The sequence below is a fragment of the Mya arenaria genome, chromosome 2, assembly GCF_026914265.1.
Source record: "Mya arenaria isolate MELC-2E11 chromosome 2, ASM2691426v1".
NCBI classification, from domain to species: domain Eukaryota; kingdom Metazoa; phylum Mollusca; class Bivalvia; order Myida; family Myidae; genus Mya; species Mya arenaria.
Genome location: NC_069123.1, coordinates 42,097,210 through 42,121,437, shown reverse-complemented (window position 1 = coordinate 42,121,437; position 24,228 = coordinate 42,097,210). Strand labels below are relative to the sequence as shown.

Here is a 24,228-nt window from a genome sequence, read left to right as displayed (position 1 = left end):
TTAAAAAACGCAAAATTTATTCAGAAAGGATTAATGACCAAGACAATTATTTCCAAATAAAAGGGTGAATTTATTAATACGTTTTAAATAAGTTTGACAACGAGTACTCAAGCGACATTTCAAACACATACAAGTATATTATATATTGATAATGGCATTCAGTTATAACATCATTATTTAAAACATACGAGGGTTGATCAAGAATTTCGTGGACTTTTTGTATTGCAGTTTAGGTTAATGGATTTTGTTATATCTCAAGAACCATGTATTTAAATAATCTCAGTGTGTTGGGCTCAATCTCAATACATTGTACTCCCACTTTATAATTTGAATTCAAAGTATAGCTTGTTGGAGCAGCAGGAACATCTCGCAGGTGACAATATATAAATATTGCATGGCTTCCAGTGTGACAGTAAGGGTAACAGTATTTCCCGAATGTTGACAATATGTACTGTCACACTGGAAGCTATGCAATATTTATTTTATTATAGCGAACACAGTTACATTTATATACATATATAAAGATGATTTACCAGACACAACATTCAAGTTTAATCAATCTATTCTGTAATTATTGTTTGTTTTCATTAGTTGTCATTAGTTATAAATGTCGTTAAGAAATAATGCAAACACCGGAAGTTACCACATTTTAATAACCGCTTATCACCTCAGACTTGGGAAACCAAAAAATGCCTATTTTTAGACGCGCGTGCTATGTGACAGTATCATGTCAACCGGTCAAACCGGTACTGTCAGTGTGTGACAGTACGAAATTGCCCATGATGGGTATATGAGAAATTAACATGGGCAGGTCACGTGAGGTATAATAAATAACAATTACTTCATTAGCATCTTCATAACATTTGCAAAAACTGATGTTATTTTTTTTTCTCATCCACTGATTAACCAACTGCTTGCGTTAGATGACAATGTATGGAAGCATAATAATTAAGCAAAAAAGCATAATTGTAAATAGTGCTGCTCATCAAACTAAACATATGGAGACTCCGCCCTAGCGATTCACGGTTTAACAAACGTTCCAAAGTAGCAAAGTAAGTCATTGTTTTTATTCTCAATGCATTTTCTGAAAAACAAACAAAAACCTCAACATATTTCCTCAGAATTTGTCGAGAAAAAAGCTAATTTTAAAAGTACACTTACTTTCTGTTCAACCCTCGTGGAGGTTAGTAGAAACAGTTCAAGACATTGCCGCAGCAATCACCATTACATTATTTAAAAACACATAAATCTAGCACATATTGTTTGAAACACATCAATACTAAATAGTACCATTTTAATTCCATTTATAATAAAAAAAACTTTACAAAAATATACAAATCACAAGTGCAAACAACTGAAACAAATGTTTCGAAACTAACAATGTATTTTTTTTCTAAGAACTACGCAAATATATTAAATACAAACTGAAAAAACTTATGAATGATATTGACAACTGCAATGATAGGGAGGGCGTAAAACATTTCAATGAAAACTATGTCATCTAGTGTTTAGAAGAAAGTTTTCCAATTGCCTTGGTGTCCAACACTTATCTTCTGTCAAATAGATATCATCACTGGGGTGATACTCATTAATACCGACGGCCGTTTCGTGTATATATCGTCTTCCTCACGTTTTTATGTCTTGGAGTTCGAGGAGCTGTTTCCATCTCTTCCGATTTTTCCAATTTACTAACGTCTAATGTTGGAGCATGTGCGAGCCACTGATGCCAAATTTCCGAGTTTTGCAAGGTATTCGCGTTCCCTATAATTATCAATCCCCTCTTTGCCCGAGTTAAAAGAACGTTCATTCTGTTCATATCACCACAAAAGCCCACACTTCCTTTCTCATTACTTCGTACTGTACTGACGATGATGACTTCTTTTTCTTGGCCTTGAAAACCATCCACAGAACTTATTTGTATTCCTTTTCTAACACTGCTTTTGAGTGCTTCCACTTGGGCTTTGTAAAGCGTTATAACACCCACGTCTTCGATTCCTATTCTTTTTGCCCTCTCCTCTTCTTTAACGTCAAAAAGCTTATTGACAACTTTGACAACAGTATCAACTTCCTTATCGTTGTAATACGATGATCCCTTTTTCTTCTCATATGACTTAACGTTAATGAAGCACAAGGGAGCTCTTCCTGGCCATGGAAAAACAATTGGAGGTCTTCGTTTTGCGCATTCTCCGGTTTTTAAACGCCCATCGTAAAAGTGTTCCGACGGAAACATCGCTATTGACGGGTGCATTCGGTATTGGGTGTCAAGGAAACAAACTGGAACTACTTGCTTTTCGTAAAGTCTGTGAAATAGAGTTTTCGAAAGCTGGGAAATATTGAATAAATTTGGTGAAGAAGTGTCTCTGTGACTCTGGTCTACAGCTGTCGGACCAAGCTGCATTGGATCTCCAATCAACACGAGCTTATTTGCGCCATGAGCAATACTACACAAAAGGGTGGTTTCGAGCGTTTGTGTGGCTTCATCAACTAACAAATATGGAAAACAATAGTTTTCGAGGCAAATATCACCAGCTCCAGCACATGTTGTCATGACGACTTGGGCCTTTGACAAAATTCTGTTCATGATTTGTGTGTTTCTGTGAGTGTCACCTTGCTGGTCACGAACTTTAAGTTTCCTCGCTTCCATGTCCGCTATTCTCCTCATCTGCCCTTCCAATGATATGTCATATATATCACTTGCAATCCCTTCGGAAGCTCCTATCCTAACTATAACAGCATCTTTCCGCAATCTTCTGGCTATGTTGTCTACAGCAATATTCGTTTCCGCAACTATAAGAATTTTCTCCTCCTTACCCATGGAAAGCAAACGCTTCACAATTTGACATGCCACTTCCGTTTTCCCTGTCCCGGGTGGACCTTGAATGAGAGTAAGTGTGTTTTCCAATGCTGTTTTAAGTGCTGTGGTCTGGCATGTGTTAAGGTTGGTCATCTCATAGTGTAGCATATCAGATCTGACGTAAATATCCTTCACAAATATCACCTGTTCATTTCTTTTTAATTCAAATTCCGAAGGCGATGTAATGATCTGCAACAGGTCGTTTTGATTCCCTTTCGCATTGACTACTTTCAATGCAGAAACTATTCGATTGTATGTCACAATATTCCCTATAAGATCTATTCGCCAGAACCGTATTCCCTCTAGTGCTTGCGTTCGTCGTACTATTGTCGGTATATTTCCTTCTATCTTTAGAGTCACATTGAAAGGAGCAACACTGATATCTTTGACTTGGCAAATGCAACACACTGACCTTAGTCCCTTTCCTTTTGATAGATCGATTTGCCGTGACAGAGCAACATATTGACCCTTGAGAAATTTAGAAGTTCCTTCAACTGCGCTAACATGATACAAAACAATGGTATCGTTTTCCATATCGGCTGTATTATTAAGTTTGAGATGAGTAATTGACTGATTTTGTACACGAACTTTGTCTGTCCTATCAGTTGTCTGCATATGGTCTTTAGTTTTGCCAATATCGGATAGCAAGTGCAGTGTATGTAATTGTACAACTCTATGCAAGTACATGTCAACATTGGTGTTTGATCCGTTGGCGCTCTCGTTCACATTTTCATGTATTTGTGACAGAACAGCAACGCTCAGCCCTTCTAGGAAAGCGATAGCGAACTCTTCGCTTAAAAAGTAAAAACTGTCCCAGTTTGCAATTGCTTCTATCATATCAGACATCGTGCAATCACATATCGCACTTCCAAACATGTCTGACAGCAGACTTGCATCTTGCCCTAATCGAGTCAAACAGGCTCCAATCTTCAATATTTCCGAGGGCTTTACTTCTGCCATCACATCAACAAACTTTAGAACAATGTTTGTAAAAATGTGTTTCGTTTGTTCTGGTAGATCAAACGGAACCGTTGAAACAATGATGTTTTCCAGCAGTTTTCGGAACATATAGACAGCTTCAGCAGTTGCAGCACCATCACACTGTAGAACGTTATCAAACAAAGAAAGGTCAGGAACGTTTGCTGCCTTCAGAAGTTCTTGCGATTGTTCCTCGCGATCTAATGAATCAAACAACTGGACTCTTTCATGGAACAAATCAACGAAATCGAAACTGTCAGCATCGGTCACTTCTAATTCGGGTTCAAATTCTTCTTCAACTGGAAGCAAATCGTTGACGTCATAAATGTCATAGTACGGAGCCTCGGTACCAAGCGATCGTACAAATATTTCAATCTCTTTGAATTGTGCTTTTCGCACTTTAGGATGCGTTCTTGTCGATTCCAGTATTCTTCTGTCGTATCGTTGCAAATCTGTACTGATAGCGTTTGTTGCATTCGGATCAATTTTCTGCTTCTTCATCGTCATTTCGTCTCGTGTCTTGTCAAAGCATTGAAGCCAAATAAACGTTCGTTCGCGGCTTTTGTCTCGATACAGTTGAAGAGTATTTTCTGACAGATCAAGGTAATACGTATCCCCTAGAATGTACCGACAATTATATCCGAAATGTCTTGAGTGAAGAATTGAGGATATTTTTCCACCTTCCATCAACTGTTCGTTTCCAAGTTCAAGTCTTTCAAGAATCTGAAGTTCTATGATCAAGTCATCTTCAAGCCGTAGTACTACCAATGTGTTGTCGTATTCAGTCACTGCTTTCAAGAGATGGTTCCATTTGAAGTCATCGTGTTGCATGTGGACAAGTAGACTCCACTGGTTGAATGGGCTTCCCATACTGAAATGTTTCAGGTCTTCCTCAAAAAGAATTTTTGAAGTATTTAAAGCATTCAGTACTATTGATTTCGGAAAGCCATATGCAATTGCCTCACTCTTCTCCCAAGCTGCAAAGGTATTGAAGTCCAAGTACTCTCCAAATAAATGAAACACTTCCCGAACATGTTCATCTTGTGGCAGGTCTGTCTGGCCGACATATCTGATGAACAATGTAAGTTTGTCAAATGAAGTGATGTTTCCATGCATTTGTTTTCCAATGTCCAGGACGAATTCCAAAGAAATCACATCATCTCTGTTTACTAGAATGTCGTTGGCAAAGGCTTCGCGGCGCTGTTTGGCCGTCTGTTCCATACAGCCCCATACAAATCTGCATTCATCCGTTTCCTCTACGTTTTGTAAACCTTTCGGAATCTTCACTTCATCGCCTGATTTACTAGCGTCAATAGCTCTTGAAAACAGCTGTCCCAATAGTTCACATTCTGTTGAATTGACCCCTTTCCGGTCAGCCCATAAATTGTAAAGTTTGTTTACACGTCCAATCAGTTTCCTAGTTTCATTTTGCTTTGAAAAGTAACTGATTACCTTCTCATGGGTAATGGCGCCTTGTGGCTTTGCGGAAATGGAAGGATAATCGTAGGGTGGGCGTGTCTTATTTGGGATCAATGCTTCATCCCAACACACAAAAAACTGATCCCCATCTAAGTCCGAGCCCGCTATTTCATCAGCATGGGGTCGTTTTCCCTTGGTAGGAAATACAATACAATCAACCAAATGATTCAGACTCCTTGCATTCGGATTATCAATATCACTAACTGCTTCTAATACTCTAACATCACTAGTCAAGTAGCAAGGGTTTTTACAAACGACAACAAGTCCACATATTGTTTTCGGCCTTCCATTTACAGTTAGTCTAAGAAAACATTGTCCGTATTCAAGAATGCCTTGTGTGTCACACACTCCAAATATATTCCTTGATTTTGGTATCAATATACGTAGTTTGTCCAGCTTTGAGTTTTCGTTTTGCTGAATTGCTTTTAGAACTTTTTCAACTTTCCGCCGACGTTCTTCTGAAAGATTGTGTATGCCTCCAGCGCTGTTGATCAAGAGTGCGTAACCAAATTCATTCTGCCACTGAAGCACATCTATGGCCGTCTCTGTGTCCGTCAACATGTTTTGCAGATTATTCAGATGAACTTCATGTTTCTGTTGAAACACAAAATCTGGAATTCCGAGGCCAGAGAGCATCATTATGAACTGCTTGTTCAAATAGCCAAATGTATATGGTCTCGAATAATTGCAAATTCCTATGAACGGATGAGCAGTTGATCGAAATTTTTCCATCGAGTCACGCAACAGAATTGAATTCGGCTCAATCCCAGGATCTACTGCCAAAACACCTTTGTATCCCTGCAAACGCACTTGATAAACACTAGGTAAATAATCTTTGTCAATGGTTATGTCATCTACTTCTTGAAAAATTTGTGTTGCAAGTTGCATTCCGATTGCACCACAACCATCAGTAAACACTTTTCCATTGGATTCAATATCTATCACTTTCACCATATGTTCCGGAGAAACATTCTGTGTCGTCAGCTGTACCCCCGAAAACAGCAAACCAATTCGCGCTAGTCTTTTAGATACGGTTTGTATCTGTGAAAAGTCCCCATTGCTTTCAATAATCTCGTCAACTTCTTGTTGAGGCCCTCTCCATAAATAGCATTTGCGTTCTTTCAAACCACTGTCAGTACAGGCAAGAAATACGTATGGTTCGCCATTAACATAAATCCCTTTCAACAAAACCTTCTGTGCCCATGTTGACTTCACATTTATGTCAAATTCAATACAAAGTAATTTTTCATGGCCATGTCTATGTATAAATCTGTTTGTTTGTCCATGTTTCATTGTCGTCCAAATCTGTATGTAGTGTTCGGAATACACTTTAAGTGTAGGTATTTGTATTTCTCTATTTCCTTCAGGAGCGCTTTTAACAAACAGAAACCTATTCTGGACAAAGTTTGTTTCTTCTCTTTCCAAAAACATATTAAACAACGATTCGTCCAGTTCAATCTTGGATCCCGCTAAAGCCTCTGCGATCATCTCAATTTTCTTTGTATCGTCATCAAAACGAATGTCTATGAACGGTATGTGTAGATCAAAAAGTAACTGCACATAAAGACTTTTCATTTCCATCCAGTCATCATATTTAAGTTTCAGACAAATCAAATCATCGTGTACAAACTGTTGGGGCTTTAGTATTACTACCAGCGATCGTTTGTACATTTCCAAAACTTGTTTGACGTCATCTCTTCCGAGGAGATTGTAAAACGATTCTTGCTCGCCGGGTTTGAAACATGCTTTCAGTAGGACAAGTGTATTTATTACGCTGTCCGTATTTATAAAACTTACACCGTCTCTATGCGCAACCAGTTCCTCATTACATGATTCCTGAACAATCTGTTCCTGAACATAACAAAATTTATCATCATCAGCGTCATAGTCTTTGCGTTTGCTAATCCCTTCGCGTCTTAAGACATGTTTGGCTAATCCAGTGATTATTTTGTGTTTTCCAAGTCTGTGTTTAAGCGTACGGTTCAGTCGTTTAGCCAGGTGCTCTTTTCCCGACCCCGGGCAGCCGCAAAGGATGATATTGACCATCCTGAAAATAAAAGAAAAAAAAGTTCATGGCCTTGTTGTTCGCAATCTTGTCATGGACTCAATTATAGTTCCATAATTGCATAGTTAAATACAACTGCAGGTGGCCTTAGGCCCCTAAGCATACATAAAAGATGATATACAAATTTATTAAATGCTTTGCGGTGATTTATATTATATTATCAGTGAAAAAAAATATTTCTTCGTTTCAAACAGTAAAATTACAATTCGATATTGTTCACTGTTTTGAAAGTTTGCCCGCACTCAGTTCCAAATTAAATCACAGGACTGCAACACAACTTCATTGGCGTCATTTTGAAATGACGTTATATGTTGGCATACAATTTGGCGCGATTTTCTGATATTGCAATTAATTGTCAATTCATGTCCGTTTTAGTCTTATAATAAACAGAAAAATGCTTGTGTTGAAGTAAGATTGCACTGCTTTTCAACTCGTGAACGCAACTTGTGAAATATCGCGAGACTCGTTAACAAATAACTGTTTTGACACAAATCTTAGACCAACTACCGAATGTGAAAAAACTCATGGTAATAAAATCGAATTTGATTCATATAAAAAAAGTAGTGCAATCAACAAATGAGCGTGGAGTCTACTTTAAATAATTTGTAAATCAATTCTGTAAAATTAAAAAGCCAGTGGATATATCAATTTGAATATTGTTCCATTTTTTGTCGACTTGATTGTTGATTGCATGAACTGCTGTAGAAGAAGATCTGTTCAAAACGGGCAATGGGTAAAGGAGGAAAGGTAAAACAGTTCTGAGGCATGCTCCACCCTTTTTGAAAAGTGGCGCAACAATGTCTCTCCCGGTGCTGATAGCACTTGTCCTTGTTCCTACCTAGGAAATGGCATCAGAGTTACGAATATCATTTATCAGCTTATAGCTTTATTCTTAACAATCTCTTTACTTTTCCAGGCCAACAAAGTTACGCCTCCCTCCGCCAAGACGTCAAATCGTGGGCAGTATTTTATGACAGGAACGCATGCTTCCAACGTTTTCAAATAATGTTCTCAAATGAAAGAAAACTAAAGGCGCACAACTATAGTTTGACTTAAAAAATACATATGATATAGGTACAGATTAAAATAATAACCTTTAAAAATGGTTTCTGTGTTGTTTTCTTATTGATAGCTATGTAGGCACAAGTTTTCAGTTAAAAAATATAATTTAACCGGAAAAACTCATTTTAGTGCCAAAACATCTCTTAAAATCAGTTGATAGGGATGGTTCATAACTTCATACCATTAAAAAGAACCAGTTAATTTATGTTGGAGACGAAACACTGATCGATATGGTTGTTTACCTGTTTTATTATAACAGACCCTTCTCCAATTAAAGATTATCAGTTGAATATTGATCCACCCGTTTTGTTAATCATTCTTCGCTTGGACTCTTGATCTGCATTGAATATTTTACGCAATGTATTCTATTATCGTGTTACCACTTGAACGGCATATCATCGTATTGATAAACCAATACTTTTATACATTTCGAGTAAAGATTTTTCATATTTGCGAATAAGCGGTGTTTTACGCCAGGTCAAACCATTATCTTAAAGCTGCACTCTCACAGATTGAAAGTTTTGACATTTGTAAGTTTTTGTCTCTGAATCAGCTGATTTTTTTTATCAGTACCTTCAATTTAGTCATATAAAATAACTCACAGTGGAACAGATCTCAATTGCTTGGGAAACTGCCGAAAAATTCATTTTAGTAAAGGTTTTTGCCATAAAACATCAGTTTTCAAACGTAAATATGAAAAACTGCGGCCTGATCTTTTACCAGCAGTCTTTATCACTAGTTTCCAAACGTTTAAGCAAAAATTGGCACATTCGAAGACAAAAAATAAAAAGCTGTCAAAACGGTCAATCTGTGAAATTGCAGCTTTAAAGTGTTGTAATTGAACGAATTTGGGCAGTCTATCGACCGTCTTCAATCCACTTAGAATTTACATTTTAATCCTCATTCTTTAACGATAAGAAACGTTTCCATTAATATAGTTAAAATAAGGCATCAATAACATTATTGTTGCTGCTGCTGTTGTTGTTGTTGCTTAGATCGCGATCCATATCTTTCGAATGAAGTACAGCGCATCTGTTTTATACGTTGTTGAACAATGATTTCACAGTCGTCAAACTGATCGTGTCAATGTGAACATATGCCGCGGCCCTTTAACTAATTTACCTTGCTCAACGTCACGAAATATGTGGTACTACCAATCAAACAAATGAAGAAAAAAATACGTGATATGATTTGTATCATCATTGGATCCGATGAACATTGATTGTTAAAAAACAGGTTTACTGATGTTGTTGTTTTTTATTACATTTTAACACTTTCGTGAATGTGTATGTGTATCCAATCTCCTTTTTCGCTAACGTCTTGAGTCTGCGATTGAGAATCAAGTTGACTCTAAAGTTAAACTGCAAGTTTCCATTTTATTGTGCTGTTTTATTAGAAGAGCAATTTTATGGTTAAAGTGTCAATATATGATGAGAATACAATGTTTTCTATTATTTTCTCGTCTCCTTTCAAGAATATCCACATCAAAGATAAATCATGACATTTAAAAGTTCGCTTTCACAGTCTCAAACTCAGTCTCAAGCACTTCGTGAATATGGACCAAGGTAATGTACGTGTATGTGCCCGTTATTTTTGTTTTATATCTTGGAAACTTCACTGGTTTATTGAGACCTTGCCGACCCTATTATAAGTCCACCTCAATGGCCATCAACGAGTCTTTTGACGAGTTTTACTATGGCAGACTCGTGACAGGGATACATAAGAAATGTCAAAATAATAATAAAAAAAAAGTATCCCTGATCGCTCATTATTGTTGCTAACCTTATTATAATATGTATAATTAAATCATAAAATTCACCATCTTTGACTTGTCTCATCACAAAATATACGGACATTGTCACTAAGGAATTTAATGCAAAATATATAAGTAATGATACTGAACAATGTCAGTGGGAAAAAACATGATTACGGCAACGTTTCCTAAAATATGTACATGTACTGGATCAAAAGCTCTCAGGGTGAAACCTTAGGCACACAACCTCCCCCTTTACCCATCCCCTCGATTCAACCAGTTGACTCATTTTCTGAAAATTCACCTGTACTGTATACCTGGTCCTGATAAACATACTCCGAGGTCCAAGTCAACTGGAAGGGTGTTTCTGCTACTGCTAGTGTGTTAGCACGTATATATATACATCGACATAACGAAACTAATCATAGCTTACCTCCTGGGAATAATTCATCTATGTGTCAAATGCATACAACTAGATCAATAGTCCGGGAAAATCAACTTTCGTTTTCAAAACGGTTGTATGTAACCGCAATCAACTCATTCGGAGCTCCTCGGCCATTTTATCGAAAACAACTTTTGAAAAAAATGGCCGAGGAGTTCCGAATGCAATCAAACAATGGTCGACGTTATATTCTATACACGCTCACGGTCTGACCATTGGAATCTATACAGCCTTAAATTTTTCCGTAAAGTAAACCATGAAACTGTTGACTGCGACCATTTCAACGTGTTCTATTTCCGGATAACACTTTAAGCTCCCGTTTTAGTATAATAACTCTTTTAAGGGATTATAACTTGTCGACATGGATAAACAGCCTCAAGTCAACTTTGTAAGTGCTCCATCACCATGATTTGTCGCTGTGGTATGAAAGGATTGGGTTCAAGTATGCTAACAGTAAAAGATATATGATTTTACTTTGACGTTTGAAATATCAAAGACGAATATTTGAATGTTATTTTATGTATGTTTGGTTCATAATGGTACTTTGTCAAGTGTAAGACCCACAAACCTTCTTCAAAGTTGAAGTCACTATTGCAGTTAATTGTTACCACAACCCAGGTCTGGCCTATCCAAGGTAAAATTCCGCCCTGCAGCGAAGAACTAATGGTCAAACCAAATCAAAGGCTCCCACATCCCGGGAACCCTAGGTAAGGTCCATTCCAGCTATATTTTGCGCGAAGATAAAACCACACTATTCACCGGCACTGCCAGGCCATCTGGAAGGTAAAAACATGGCCCATTTCCCTGACTGCATGTGTCCCTGGACTGGGTCGGGGCGTGGTTACAAATGAATGGTGCATAACATTCTAAATGCAATGTCAGATTCACATTGAGAGAATTGCTACCATTTGTCCAAATATTATTTTCATCAATTGTGGCAATGAAAGCAGATAGATCAGATATAATGCACAGTAAAGATTTTCCTTTTCTTTTTGTAATATATCTTGAAGAATATCAAAGACTGTGGGAACTGAAAGGTTTTATACCAAGACTTACAGTCATAGTTGATAATGACAAAGTTATCAAGTATTGCATTATTCAAATATAATTTCAGGTTATGCAGGTTGTTGAGAGCAATTAATATGATGAGGGAAGGCAGGAAAGAGTACCAGTCTTATAGTCTGGTAATGTTAACAAAAAATGTTTAAAACACCTTCTTTTTTAATCATGATTTTCCAATATGATATTATGTGATCCTAAAATTGGACTTTTTTCTTTATTGGATTTTTAGGAATATTTAACTGCTTCAGACTTTGAAATAATATCATGACAGTAAAGCAAACCACAAAGTATGTTTCAATATATTTTGCCTAATACTATCGTACAGGCCATCCATATAGCATACTTTTGTTGTAAAAAAAACATCTTAATATTTGCACAATAGGTTTTAAGACTGATTTTTTGAAGGTGATCAACAAAAGAAAGATTTTTCAAAGAATATTCTTTTATATTATGATTTAATTGCAGTATGTACTCGTGGCAAAATGGTGTTCGAGCGTTGGCGAATAAGGATTTGCTTGCAGCGTTGAAGAACGATAATATGTATGTTGTATTTGTTTTCTTCTATATATGTGAATACTGTGTTAAACTTTAAATCTTGCCATGAAATAAGTAGCATGCATTCCAATTTCAATTTGCCAGTATTACTATATCATAATCCTAAATGATCCTCTACAACTAAACTGTGTGCAAAAATGTTTTTTATACATGTGAAATTCTTGTAATATCCTGCTGACAGCATTTATTCCTGTATTGCATATAAACTGATAAATGCCCAAGATTGCCAAAAAATTGTAAACTGCTGATCTTTGATAAATGGGGATGCTTTTAATTTATATCTTTATTATTTATTTTTTCAGGCAAAGAACAGAAAGAAAGGTTCTCTTAACATAGAAAGTAAAGAAATAATGAAGTTCACATTACAGTTGACAATATGGATGTGTTTCCTTTGTTATTTGAACATGATTTATTTTAACTTACATAACAAATATGCACTACAATAATGAATATCTATATTAATAGTAATGATATTCCATTAAACATGGATATGGAAAAAATATTCTTTGACAGTGCAAGATAAGATAAATCCAGACATAGTATCATCCACATACTTGAAATTTGTCTTGTAACTACATGTATTTTTATGAGGTTAAGTGGTGAGTAATCAACTTTTATCATAAAAGTTTCTTATTTGGGGATAGTATGTATTTATGTTGACACTGTGTACCTTCATTCTCTTCATTTTTCTGTACGAAACAAGACCAAATGTGTCATTTAACCGTTTTAAACTGTATTTATTATACTCTTCATTGAATAGCCTAACAAATTTAAATGTGTTGTTATTTTGATTATATTGTATCGGTGTCATAGGGTACATGTCCATTCCTAGCCTTCAAGATAAAACAGATATATTCTTTGTTGTAAAATGTGTTCTTTATGCATAAACTACTAACTTACATTTTTCCGCTTAACAAGTATTCCAACATGCTACACATTTACTCACCGGTTGTCTAAAGTACCCGCCAACGTTGGTCGTCCCCGCATATCTGTCAATAATAGACCAGGGCATGTTTAACTATAGGCGGTATTTCTCTTGGCTCGTTGAACATATCGTTATAAGAAACTTAATATTTTTCATTATCTGATTTTTAGAAAAAACAATGTAATTTTCTCTGTTCGAACGACATGAAGGCAAACAGCCAACGGTTGTCCGTGACACAAATAAATATCACGCTCTGATAGAATGCAGTTAAATTATAGACCGAAAATCTGAAATAAATACAGCTTCAAACTCAACTTATTACAAAAGATAAGGTAAACGGCATCTTACATGTAAACAAATAAAGAACTCGGATATGTTGAACATTTGAAGCGTGGTAGTTTACATGGCTCTTATATCAATACCATAGAAACTAGGGATGGAAGCGAATATCCGAGTATCCGGATATCACGCAAGTATTCGGATACCAAAATTGGTATTCGAATATTAGTTTAGAAATAAAATTTCAATGAAATAGTTTAGCAGAGACATAGCAATTGTTATAAAACTTTTTAGATGAAATATTTCAGGTGATCAACAGTGTATGTCGCGAAGCGGGTATGTGTCACAAATCGTCTGCTAATTGGGTGTTTGCACAAGGCGTGATATTGTGCAGCACCCTGTGAAGTTCTATGACCTTGTTTACAATGACAAGTGTTGTTTTATGATCTCAGATGTGCTTAATTGACACTAATTGGCACTAGTTGATATTAAACGGATTGATCATTAATCCGTAGGAATTGATCGTCCAATCACAAGTACACGCATGTAAATAAAGAAAAATCAGATCGTCTTTTTGTCTTCTTATCTTTTCCGCAATTATATCCTTCATTACAAAACATTGCATTAAATCAAACAATGTAATGAAATAAAATTACAATCGACTATCATATAATCAAAGCGTCATTTAACATGAACCCTGCTGATAAATAACAAACTCGAAAGCACGTGGCAGTAACCAAGCAACCACCTGGGCCGAAGTGACTATCAAATTCGCGAGGTGTTTATGTGGTATTCATCATGAGTTTTATGACGTAAAATGAGTTGTTTAGCTTTGATTATAACATTATAAATTATTAAGACTGAGAAAGAATGAATGAAAAAGTGAAATTGCCATATGACGAATTCTAAATTAAGTGAACAATTATGTCAAATAACAAAAGGTGGGTGACATATAATAGGAAATTTACTTATTATGAAAACAATTTGATACGAGTATCCGGATAGTATTCGAATACTTGATACGAATATCCGGATACCGATTTGGTATCCGGTTTCCATCCCTAATAGAAACACAAGAAACTTGATAGTTTTCCTTTGTGCGACTATACGAAATCTATTTATATGTTAGAGTTCGATTTGGTGATTTACAGAAAATGGAACGAGTACAGCGAGGCCAATGTTTAAATCATAACAAGAAACTTGATAGTTTTCTTTTGTGCGATTTTAAGAAATCTATTTATATGATAGAGTTCGACTTGATTGTTTACAGAAAATGGAACGAGTACAGCGAGGCCAATGTTTAAATCATAACAAGAAACTTGATAGTTTTATTTTGTGCGATTTTAAGAAATCTATTTATATGATAGAGTTCGATTTGATTGTTTAAAGAAATTGGAACGAGTACAGCGAGGCCAATGTTTAAATCATAACAAGAAACTTTTTTTCCTTGTGCGATATTTAGAAATATATATAGTACCTCATGTTATGTAATACATTATATTATATATGATCAATAAAACAGATTAAGAACCAAAGCTGTTGTTAGATACTTTTTAAAAGCTGTATATGTACAAGACAATACTGAGACTGTATAGACACCAATGTTTGTCCCAACTTGAAGATGTATAGATACCAATGATTGCCTTGAGTTGAGGCTGTATAGATTCTAATGTTTATCTAAAGTTAAGGCTGTATAGATTCTAATGTTTGTCTTCAAGTAAGGCTGTATAGATTCTAATGTTTATCTAAATTTGAGGCTGTATAGATTCTAATGTTTATCTAAAGTTGAGGCTGTATAGATTATAATGTTTGTCTTAAGTTGAGGCTGTATAGATTCTATTGTTTGCTTTCAGTTGAGGCTGTATAGATTTCAATGTTTATCTTTAGTTGAGGCTGTATAGATTCTAATGTTTGCTTTCAGTTAAGGCTGTATAGATTCCAACGTTTATCTTAAGTTGAGGCTGTATAGATTCTAATGTTTGATTTCAGTTAAGGTTGTATAGATTCTAACGTTTATCTTTAGTTGAGGCTGTATAGATTCTAATGTTTATCTAAAGTTGAGGCTGTATAGATTCTAATGTTTATCTTAAGTTAAGGCTGTATAGATTCTAATGTTTGTCTTCAGTTGAGGCTGTATAGATTATAATGTTTATCTTTAGTTGAGGCTGTATAGATTCTAATGTTTATCTTAAGTTGAGGCTGTATAGATTCTAATGTTTATCTTTAGTTGAGGCTGTATAGATTCTAATGTTTATCTTAAGTTGAGGCTGTATAGATTATAATGTTTATCTTTAGTTGAGGCTGTATAGATTATAATGTTTATCTTAAGTTGAGGCTGTATAGATTCTAATGTTTATCTAAAGTTGAGGCTCTATAGATTCTAATGTTTGCTTTCAGTTAAGGCTGTATAGATTCTAATGTTTATCTTAAGTTGAGGCTGTATAGATTCTAATGTTTGCTTTCAGTTAAGGCTGTATAGATTCCAATGTTTGTCTTAAGTTGAGGCTGTATAGATGCCAATGTTTATCTTCAGTTGAGGCTGTATAGATTCTAATGTTTGCTTTCAGTTAAGGCTGTATAGATTCTAATGTTTATCTTATGTTGAGGCTGTATAGATTCTAATGTTTATCTAAAGTTAAGGCTGTATAGATTCTAATGTTTGTCTTCAAGTAAGGCTGTATAGATTCTAATGTTTATCTAAATTTGAGGCTGTATAGATTCTAATGTTTATCTAAAGTTGAGGCTGTATAGATTATAATGTTTGTCTTAAGTTGAGGCTGTATAGATTCTATTGTTTGCTTTCAGTTGAGGCTGTATAGATTTCAATGTTTATCTTTAGTTGAGGCTGTATAGATTCTAATGTTTGCTTTCAGTTAAGGCTGTATAGATTCCAACGTTTATCTTAAGTTGAGGCTGTATAGATTCTAATGTTTGATTTCAGTTAAGGTTGTATAGATTCTAACGTTTATCTTAAGTTGAGGCTGTATCGATTCCAATGTTTGTCTTAAGCTGAGGCTGTATAGATTCTAATGTTTATCTTAAGTTGAGGCTGTATAGATTCCAATGTTTGTCTTAAGCTGAGGCTGTATAGATTCCAATGTTTGTCTTCAGCTGAGGCTGTATAGATTCCAATGTTTGTCTTAAGCTGAGGCTGTATAGATTCTAATGTTTGTCTTCAGTTGAGGCTCTATAGATTCCAATGTTTGTCTTCAGTTGAGGCTGTATAGATTCCAATGTTTATTTTAAGTTGAAGCTGTATAGATTCTAATGTTTGCTTTCAGTTAAGGCTGTATAGATTCCAAAGTTTGTCTTCAGTTGAGGCTGTATAGATTCCAATGTTTATCTTAAGTTAAGGCTGTATAGATTCTAATGTTTGTCTTAAGTTAAGGCTGTATGGATTCTAATGTTTATCTTAAGTTGAGGCTGTATAGATTCCAATGTTTGTCTTAAGCTGAGGCTGTATAGATTATATTGTTTGTCTTCAGTTGAGGCTTTATAGATTCCAATGTTTGTCTTCAGTTGAGGCTGTATAGATTCCAATGTTTATTTTAAGTTGAAGCTGTATACATTCTAATGTTTTCTTTCAGTTAAGGCTGTATAGATTCCAATGTTTGTCTTCAGTTGAGGCTGTATAGATTCCAATGTTTATCTTAAGTTAAGGCTGTATAGATTCTAATGTTTGTCTTCAGTTGAGGCTGTATAGATTCTAATGTTTGTCTTTAGTTGAGGCTGTATAGATTCCAATGTTTGTCTTAAGTTAAGGCTGTATAGATTCTAATGTTTGCTTTCAGTTAAGGCTGTTTGGATTCTAATGTTTATCTTAAGTTGAGGCTGTATAGATTCCAATGTTTGTCTTAAGCTGAGGCTGTATAGATTCTAATGTTTGTCTTAAGTTGAGGCTGTATAGATTCCAATGTTTGTCTTAAGCTGAGGCTGTATGGATTCTAATGTTTGTCTTCAGTGCAGGCTGTATAGATTCTAATGTTTATCTTAAGTTGAGGCTGTATAGATGCCAATGTTTGCTTTAATTTAAGGCTGTATAGATTCTAATGTTTATCTTAAGTTGAGGCTGTATAGATTCTAATGTTTCCTTTCAGTTAAGGCTGTATAGATTCTAATGTTTATCTTAAGTTGAGGCTGTATAGATTCTAATGTTTGTCTTCAGTTAAGGCTGTATAAATTCCAATGTTTGTCTTCAGTTGAGGCTGTATAGATTCCAATATTTATCTTAAGTTAAGGCTGTATAGATTCTAATGTTTGCTTTCAGTTAAGGTTGTATGGATTCTAATGTTTATCTTAAGTTGAGGCTGTATAGATTCCAATGTTTGTCTTAAGCTGAGGCTGTATAGATTCTAATGTTTGTCTTCAGTTGAGGCTCTATAGATTCCAATGTTTGTCTTCAGTTGAGGCTGTATAAATTCCAATGTTTATTTTAAGTTGAAGCTGTATAGATTCTAATGTTTGCTTTCAGTTAAGGCTGTATAAATTCCAAAGTTTGTCTTTAGTTGAGGCTGTATAGATTCCAATGTTTATCTTAAGTTAAGGCTGTATAGATTCTAATGTTTGTCTTCAGTTGAGGCTGTATAGATTCTAATGTTTGTCTTCAGTTGAGGCTGTATAGATTCCAATGTTTGTCTTAAGTTGAGGCTGTATAGATTCTAATGTTTGCTTTCAGTTAAGGCTGTATGGATTCTAATGTTTATCTTAAGTTGAGGCTGTATAGATTCCAATGTTTGTCTTAAGCTGAGGCTGTATAGATTATATTGTTTGTCTTCAGTTGAGGCTGTATAGGTTCCAATGTTTGTCTTCAGTTGAGGCTGATTAGATTCTAATGTTTGTCCAAATTTGAGGCTGTATTGAGTCCAAGATCTTTCAAATTTGAAACTGTTTAGATTCCAATGTCTGTTTTAATATGAAGCTGTATACAGTCCAATGTTAGTTCTACGGTGTAGCTGTATAGATTCCAATGTAGATCGAACTTGGGAACAGTGAGATATAATTGTTTATTTCCTTGCAAAATATTTATTTTATTTAAAATTGTCATCTTTTGCCTTAATTATTTTCTGAAATCTCAAAAAATGTAGATAAAGAATTTTTTTATATATATTTTACGACATTGCAATGGGGGTGTATAGATTCCAGTGGTCAGACCGTGAGCGTGTATAGAATATAACGTCGACCATCGACTATGCGTTGTGTTATTTTACAATTGTCACATGTTTCAAAATGGCGTCGAGTGACGAGGAAGTCGACCATGCTGGTGAAATAGTCGAAAACACTGACCAAACAGACAATGACAATGTGACATTTAAGTCTTTGGGAGTTGTAGACGTGTTGTGTGAAGCTTGTGAAGGGTTGAAATGGAAATCTCCCTCAAAAATTCAGCGAGAAGCCATTCCTGTAGCTTTGACAGGAAAAGATGTGATTGGATTGGCCGAAACGGGATCTGGAAAAACAGGCGCATTTGCGATTCCCATTCTACAGAAACTTTTAGAGAGTCCTCAACGTCTGTTTGGTCTTATATTAACCCCAACTAGAGAATTGGCCTTCCAGATTTCTGAACAGTTTGAAGCCCTTGGCTCAAAGATCGGTGTCAAATGCTGCGTAATAGTTGGTGGAATAGACATGATGAACCAGGCTTTGATGCTTGCTAAAAAGCCTCACATAATTGTCTCCACGCCTGGGAGACTTGTGGACCATTTGGAGAATACCAAAGGATTCAATCTACGATCCTTGAAATTCCTTGTTATGGATGAGGCCGACCGTATACTAAACATGGATTTTGAGGCAGAAGTGGATAAGATTTTGAAGGTAACAAGACAATTCCCAGGGCTTTTTCTGTAGTTCTCACAGGTCCAATAATTTGACCCAATTCCCAAAGCCAAATAGGCTATATTTTTCCCATTTTGACCAAAAAATGGCAGGGTTCCACACAAAGGACTGACCGAACAACATTCACTAGATTGATGGTCCAGTCTAGCAATGTCCAAAGCTAGCTTGACCCTCTGGTCGTGTTCGAAATCGTTGCAAAGCAGGCCATAATTATGTCTTTAAAAGAATACAAGCAAAATTTAACAGTTAAAATGCTGATGCTCGTCGATATTGATTCAGTTCTACGAAAATATGAATATGTTTGGAAACCTGAATGTACTTTATTGAGTACTGGACACACATTGATTGGTTAGTATATTCAGATCGAGGCATATGGGTGCACACTTGCAAAATTTACAATGTCCTATTTAATACTTTTTGTAAAGCACAATGAGGCCACACCATTGATATTTCATTCCGCAGATTTACCGCTCCTATTTTTTTGAAAATGTAAAAAAAAAAATATTTTTTTTTGTGCGCCCGCACCTCCATTTTGATAGCCAAGCAGATTTTTTTCAGGTAATAATTTATTAAAAGGCTAAAAATAATCATGTATAATTTTTCTACGCTAGTTTTCGTGTTTTTGTAAAGGAAAGTTACCGATGCGTAGTGTTTTTATACTGTATATCGATCGGTTTAGCATGGGTTTCAATAAATTTAATCAAAAAGGCGGCTTCCGGTATAAACAATGTGGCTCGAAGTTTGGAAATTAAATCTTATTTTTGACAATAAATAGGTTTTGAGCATGCTTGAAGTCATTGTTGATCGTCTCATGCACTAAAGGATCATTATGTCACGGACCTATAGGTCCGTGATTATGTATAGCAATCATTATGCAATAAAGCATGTGTATCTTAGACTGGTAGCGATAATATTGTGTAATTAGTGACTCGTTTTGAATGGAAATCGGACAGGTCAACTTAACTGGAACATGAGTCATTGTTTGGTCCAAATTGATGTATCAAGCTCATTTTTGATCAAATTCTGACAAAACAACAGTTTTGAACAAATAGCGTTTCACAAATAGCGATATAAACACTGGTCTGGTAAGCTTAAGTTTATCACCTTATATTTTGTTTTTATTTGCAGCATAATCCGTGATTGTAATGCACTTGTCAATTGTAACCACTGCCCCGCCCACCCCTCGCCCTTGTTCCAGGGGTATACCGGGAACAGCAGAGGCAATGGGCTGTGTTTTTACCTTTCAGGTGGCCCCGCAGTGCCTAGTGAATGTGGTTTTGTCTTCATATTGAAAATAGTCAGTAATGGGCCTCACATAGGTATTCGGGGTTGCGGGGCCATTTGGCAGGGATTTTGCCAGCTGTGTGTCTCTGCAGGTCGGGTATTTTACCCGGGTTTTGAGAGACCGGAAGTCAAAAGTCCCCGCTATTCCGGACTTTGGAGGGGGGCATATACAATTGGCTGGTGCATAAAAACATCTAAATAACCAAAAAACTGAAAAATACCCTTGTTCTTTTTGTTTTGATAAGCACATGTCATTGCATTTCCTGTGATAATAAAAACAAAATTTAGTCTATGTTATATGGAGTCTGATGTTTGATGATGCCTGTGTAAGTGATCATTTTTTACAAATCCCAAATCAATCCTGCCTGTGTAAGTGATCATTTTTTACAAATCCCAAATCAATCCTAAGTTATGTCTAAATACAGTTGCATATGATGTTAAACTGATTCAGGTAGATTTATATAAGTCGTTTCAAACTTTTTACTAAAAGCAGGGTTATTTATTATTATGAATGATCGTCATATTAAAGTACGTTTTAATTATATAAGAAATTAGATTTATCCATATAATGTTTGTACTAAACACGGATGAATAAATAGTATGTATTCCGACATTTTCCCAACAGGGCTTTTTCTGTCCATTTTGGGAAAAAGACCGTAGACATTTTGGGAAATTTTGCGTCGTGAAAATGCCAAAATTTGGAAAATTTACAGTTAAAATAAAAAGCTGTCTAGTCTCCTGCGAATAACGAGATGATTTAATATTAGTTTATTTTCATTTTAAAAGACCCAAAAAATATCAATCCTTGCGGTGTAAATATCTATTGCAATAAATCATGACAGATAATATTTCATACTGATCTCTGAATGTGATGAAAATCAATGATTTCGGAGTTTAATTATCAAAAAAACTTTACATCCCACAATTAATTAGGATGTTGAAAATGAACCAGTACAGGTAAAAAGACTTTCTAAAAAAAAATATATATTTGATTGGGATTTTTTTCTGAAGATTGGGAAAAATATCTTATATTTTGCTTTGGGAATGGGTCCGATAGTCGGACCCGTGGGTACTATAGAAAAAGCCCTGCCCAATGTCCATTAGAGGTTCAGTTCAAGATGGCATTAAAATGGGTTGAAAGGCAATTATTTTGAACAATCTTTCTTATTTATATTGAATATAAGGAAAAATATATTTTTCGCTCTTCGCTCGCTCGTAAAATGGGACCTGATTTTTACTAGTTTATGCACGTTTTATAGTAATATCCTTACCAAATTGCCTGTATTTGTATATTTCAGGTTATTCCTCGTGAAAGATCAACATACCTGTTCTCGGCAACGATGACTAAGAAAGTTGCCAAGCTACAGAGGGCGTCTTTGAAAGACCCTGTGAAGGTTGAGGTCAACTCCAAATACCAGACCGTGGAGAAATTACTGCAGTACTACATCTTCATCCCTGTCAAGTTTAAGGATGTTTACCTTGTGTACATTTTAAATGAGCTGGCTGGAAATTCCTTTATGGTATTCTGCGCCACGTGTGCAAACACACAGAGGGTAGCTTTGATGCTGCGTAACCTTGGGTTAATGGCCATACCTCTGCATGGTCAAATGACTCAAGCTAAGCGTTTGGGTTCTCTCGCAAAATTTAAAAGCAAGTCACGGTCTATACTTATTGCTACAGATGTTGCTAGCAGGGGTCTAGATATACCACATGTAGATGTTGTTATAAATCTAGATATTCCAACCCATTCTAAGGACTACATTCACCGTGTTGGCAGAACAGCTAGAGCAGGACGATCAGGAAAGTCTATCACGATGGTTACACAATATGATGTGGAATTGTATCAGCGTATCGAACATTTGATTGGCAAGCAGCTGCCACTGTACAACACAGAGGAACAGGAAGTGATGCTGCTGATGGAGAGAGTGTCAGAGGCTCAGAGGCATGCCAAGATGGAGATAAATGAGAACGGGGGAAAGAAGAGGAAATTTGGGCGGCCTGATGCGGAGGATGACACGGAGGAGTCTAGTGGAGTTAGGAAAAAGATGAGTCGGAAGAGGAAATATTGACCTATTCATTGTACTGTGTTTCAATGGAGTTACATTTACATGTTGTGTCTGTGTTTCAATGACTGTTAATATTTCTAAATACAAAAAGATCTTTGATTAAAAAAAGTGTAACCTTTGAAGTGAATACCTATGTTAATCTAGGTGTCTTAAATGTAAATTGCTAAATTAGAAATAAGAATTGAACACAGCAGATGCCTTCAAGTTATTTTGTGTTTTAAGAATTGTGAACACTGATGTGAACAGAAACTTTTGATCAGGAGTTACTAGCTAGAATTTAAGATTAGGTTAAGAATGTTGAAGCAGTATATATGTTTGATTATTTTCTGGTATTGTTACATATATTGTTAATTCTTTCATTTCTAAGGGTTAACTTTTTCAGATTGTTTGCTGTTAAACTAAAAATGAATTCCTCCCATTTTAAAAAAGATGCATGTTTACTACATGGCGTATATTTTTATAAGTCATATTTTTCATTTCTCTTTTCATAAACATTTTTAACATTTGTTTTCTTTAAACAAAACGACTCAAATTTTATTATTGCCTCGAACTGCTTTATCAAGATTTAAATATCTTCATTTTTTAAACATAACAACTTGCCTGTAGTAACTGCCTCAAAATGTTTTGTTAAGAATATTCAAGTGCATTCAAATTGCCAAACTGTGTGTGAATTTCTTAACATGTTCAGGTAGTGAATAAAATAATTGTAATCAGTCTGGCTGAATTAAACATGCAATACAAAGTTGTGTACTCAAATACTGTCATTTAGCTCCAGGAATGGTTTCATCTGGTTTCATCTGGAGTTTCTAAACCAACTGAAATGGAAGCCTCGTAGAGCAGTGAAACTTTAATAGTATCATTTAAAGGTTATCAAATTGATTTTTCATTAAAAAATGAATAATGGTACTACATATATGTTAAAACTTCATGTTTTGAAACGGTACATTTATGCTAATTCTTAGTTTATGAGTGAGAGATCTGTTCAAAGTCATTTTTTAAGCTCGACTATTTGAAGAATATGGAGAGCTATACTACTCACCCAAGCGTCAGCGTAACCAAGTTAGATAACTCTAGTTTGCATTTAATGCAAATAATAGGCCTTTATTATTCGACTTAGTAATTCTGGTTATGGTTTTGCGTGCAAGCACACATAGGTTAATATCTCAGCAACTACTTCAGGTATTGGCCATATTGCATTGAGACTTTATACAATGGTACTCAACCATCCAACCTACTTAATTAACCAAGTTAGATAACTCTAGTTTGCATTTAATGCAAATAATTGCCCTTTATTATTCGACTTAGAAATTCTGGTTAAGGTTTTGTGTGCAAGCACACATAATTTTAATATCCCAGCAACTACTTGAGGTATTGCATTGAGACTTTATACAATGGTACTCAACCATCCAACCTACTTAAATAACCAAGATAACTCTAGTTTGCATTAAATTCAAATAATGGTCCCTTTTTTAGTCGACATAGAAATTCTTGTTAAGGTTTTGCATGTTACCACTTTTAAGTCAATACCTCAGCGAATACATCATGTATTGTATTGAAACTTTACACACAGGCTCCCAGCCATTTAACCTTCT

General features: G+C 35.4%; 2 protein-coding genes and 1 long non-coding RNA gene across 4 annotated transcripts; 2 read left to right on the top strand and 1 right to left on the bottom strand.

Annotated features, from left to right (window-relative positions):
* Positions 1-72: 72 nt before the first annotated feature.
* Positions 73-13,776, bottom strand: LOC128209691 (uncharacterized). Of its 2 annotated transcripts, XM_052913857.1 has the most exons (3): positions 13,197-13,776; positions 11,202-11,409; positions 73-7,358 (listed from the first exon to the last, which is right to left on the bottom strand). In XM_052913857.1, the coding sequence occupies exon 3, from the start codon at positions 7,355-7,357 to the stop codon at positions 1,589-1,591; it is 5,769 nt and encodes a 1,922-aa protein (XP_052769817.1). In that variant the 5' UTR covers position 7,358; positions 11,202-11,409; positions 13,197-13,776; the 3' UTR covers positions 73-1,588. The 2 variants fall into 2 exon arrangements, with proteins under 2 accessions (XP_052769817.1, XP_052769824.1); XM_052913864.1 differs by lacking the exons at positions 11,202-11,409; positions 13,197-13,776 and adding an exon at positions 10,625-10,757.
* On the top strand, positions 11,402-13,250 carry LOC128209705 (uncharacterized). The gene is made up of 3 exons (XR_008257052.1): positions 11,402-11,817; positions 12,161-12,235; positions 12,553-13,250. It is a non-coding gene; the product is annotated as an uncharacterized LOC128209705 (long non-coding RNA).
* A 4,895-nt stretch (positions 13,777-18,671) lies between the features above and the next one.
* Positions 18,672-23,352, top strand: LOC128209967 (probable ATP-dependent RNA helicase DDX47). The gene is made up of 2 exons (XM_052914249.1): positions 18,672-19,265; positions 21,869-23,352. Exons 1-2 carry the CDS (start codon positions 18,681-18,683, stop codon positions 22,637-22,639), a joined length of 1,356 nt encoding a protein of 451 aa, XP_052770209.1. The 5' UTR covers positions 18,672-18,680; the 3' UTR covers positions 22,640-23,352.
* The last annotated feature ends 876 nt before the right edge of the window (positions 23,353-24,228 follow it).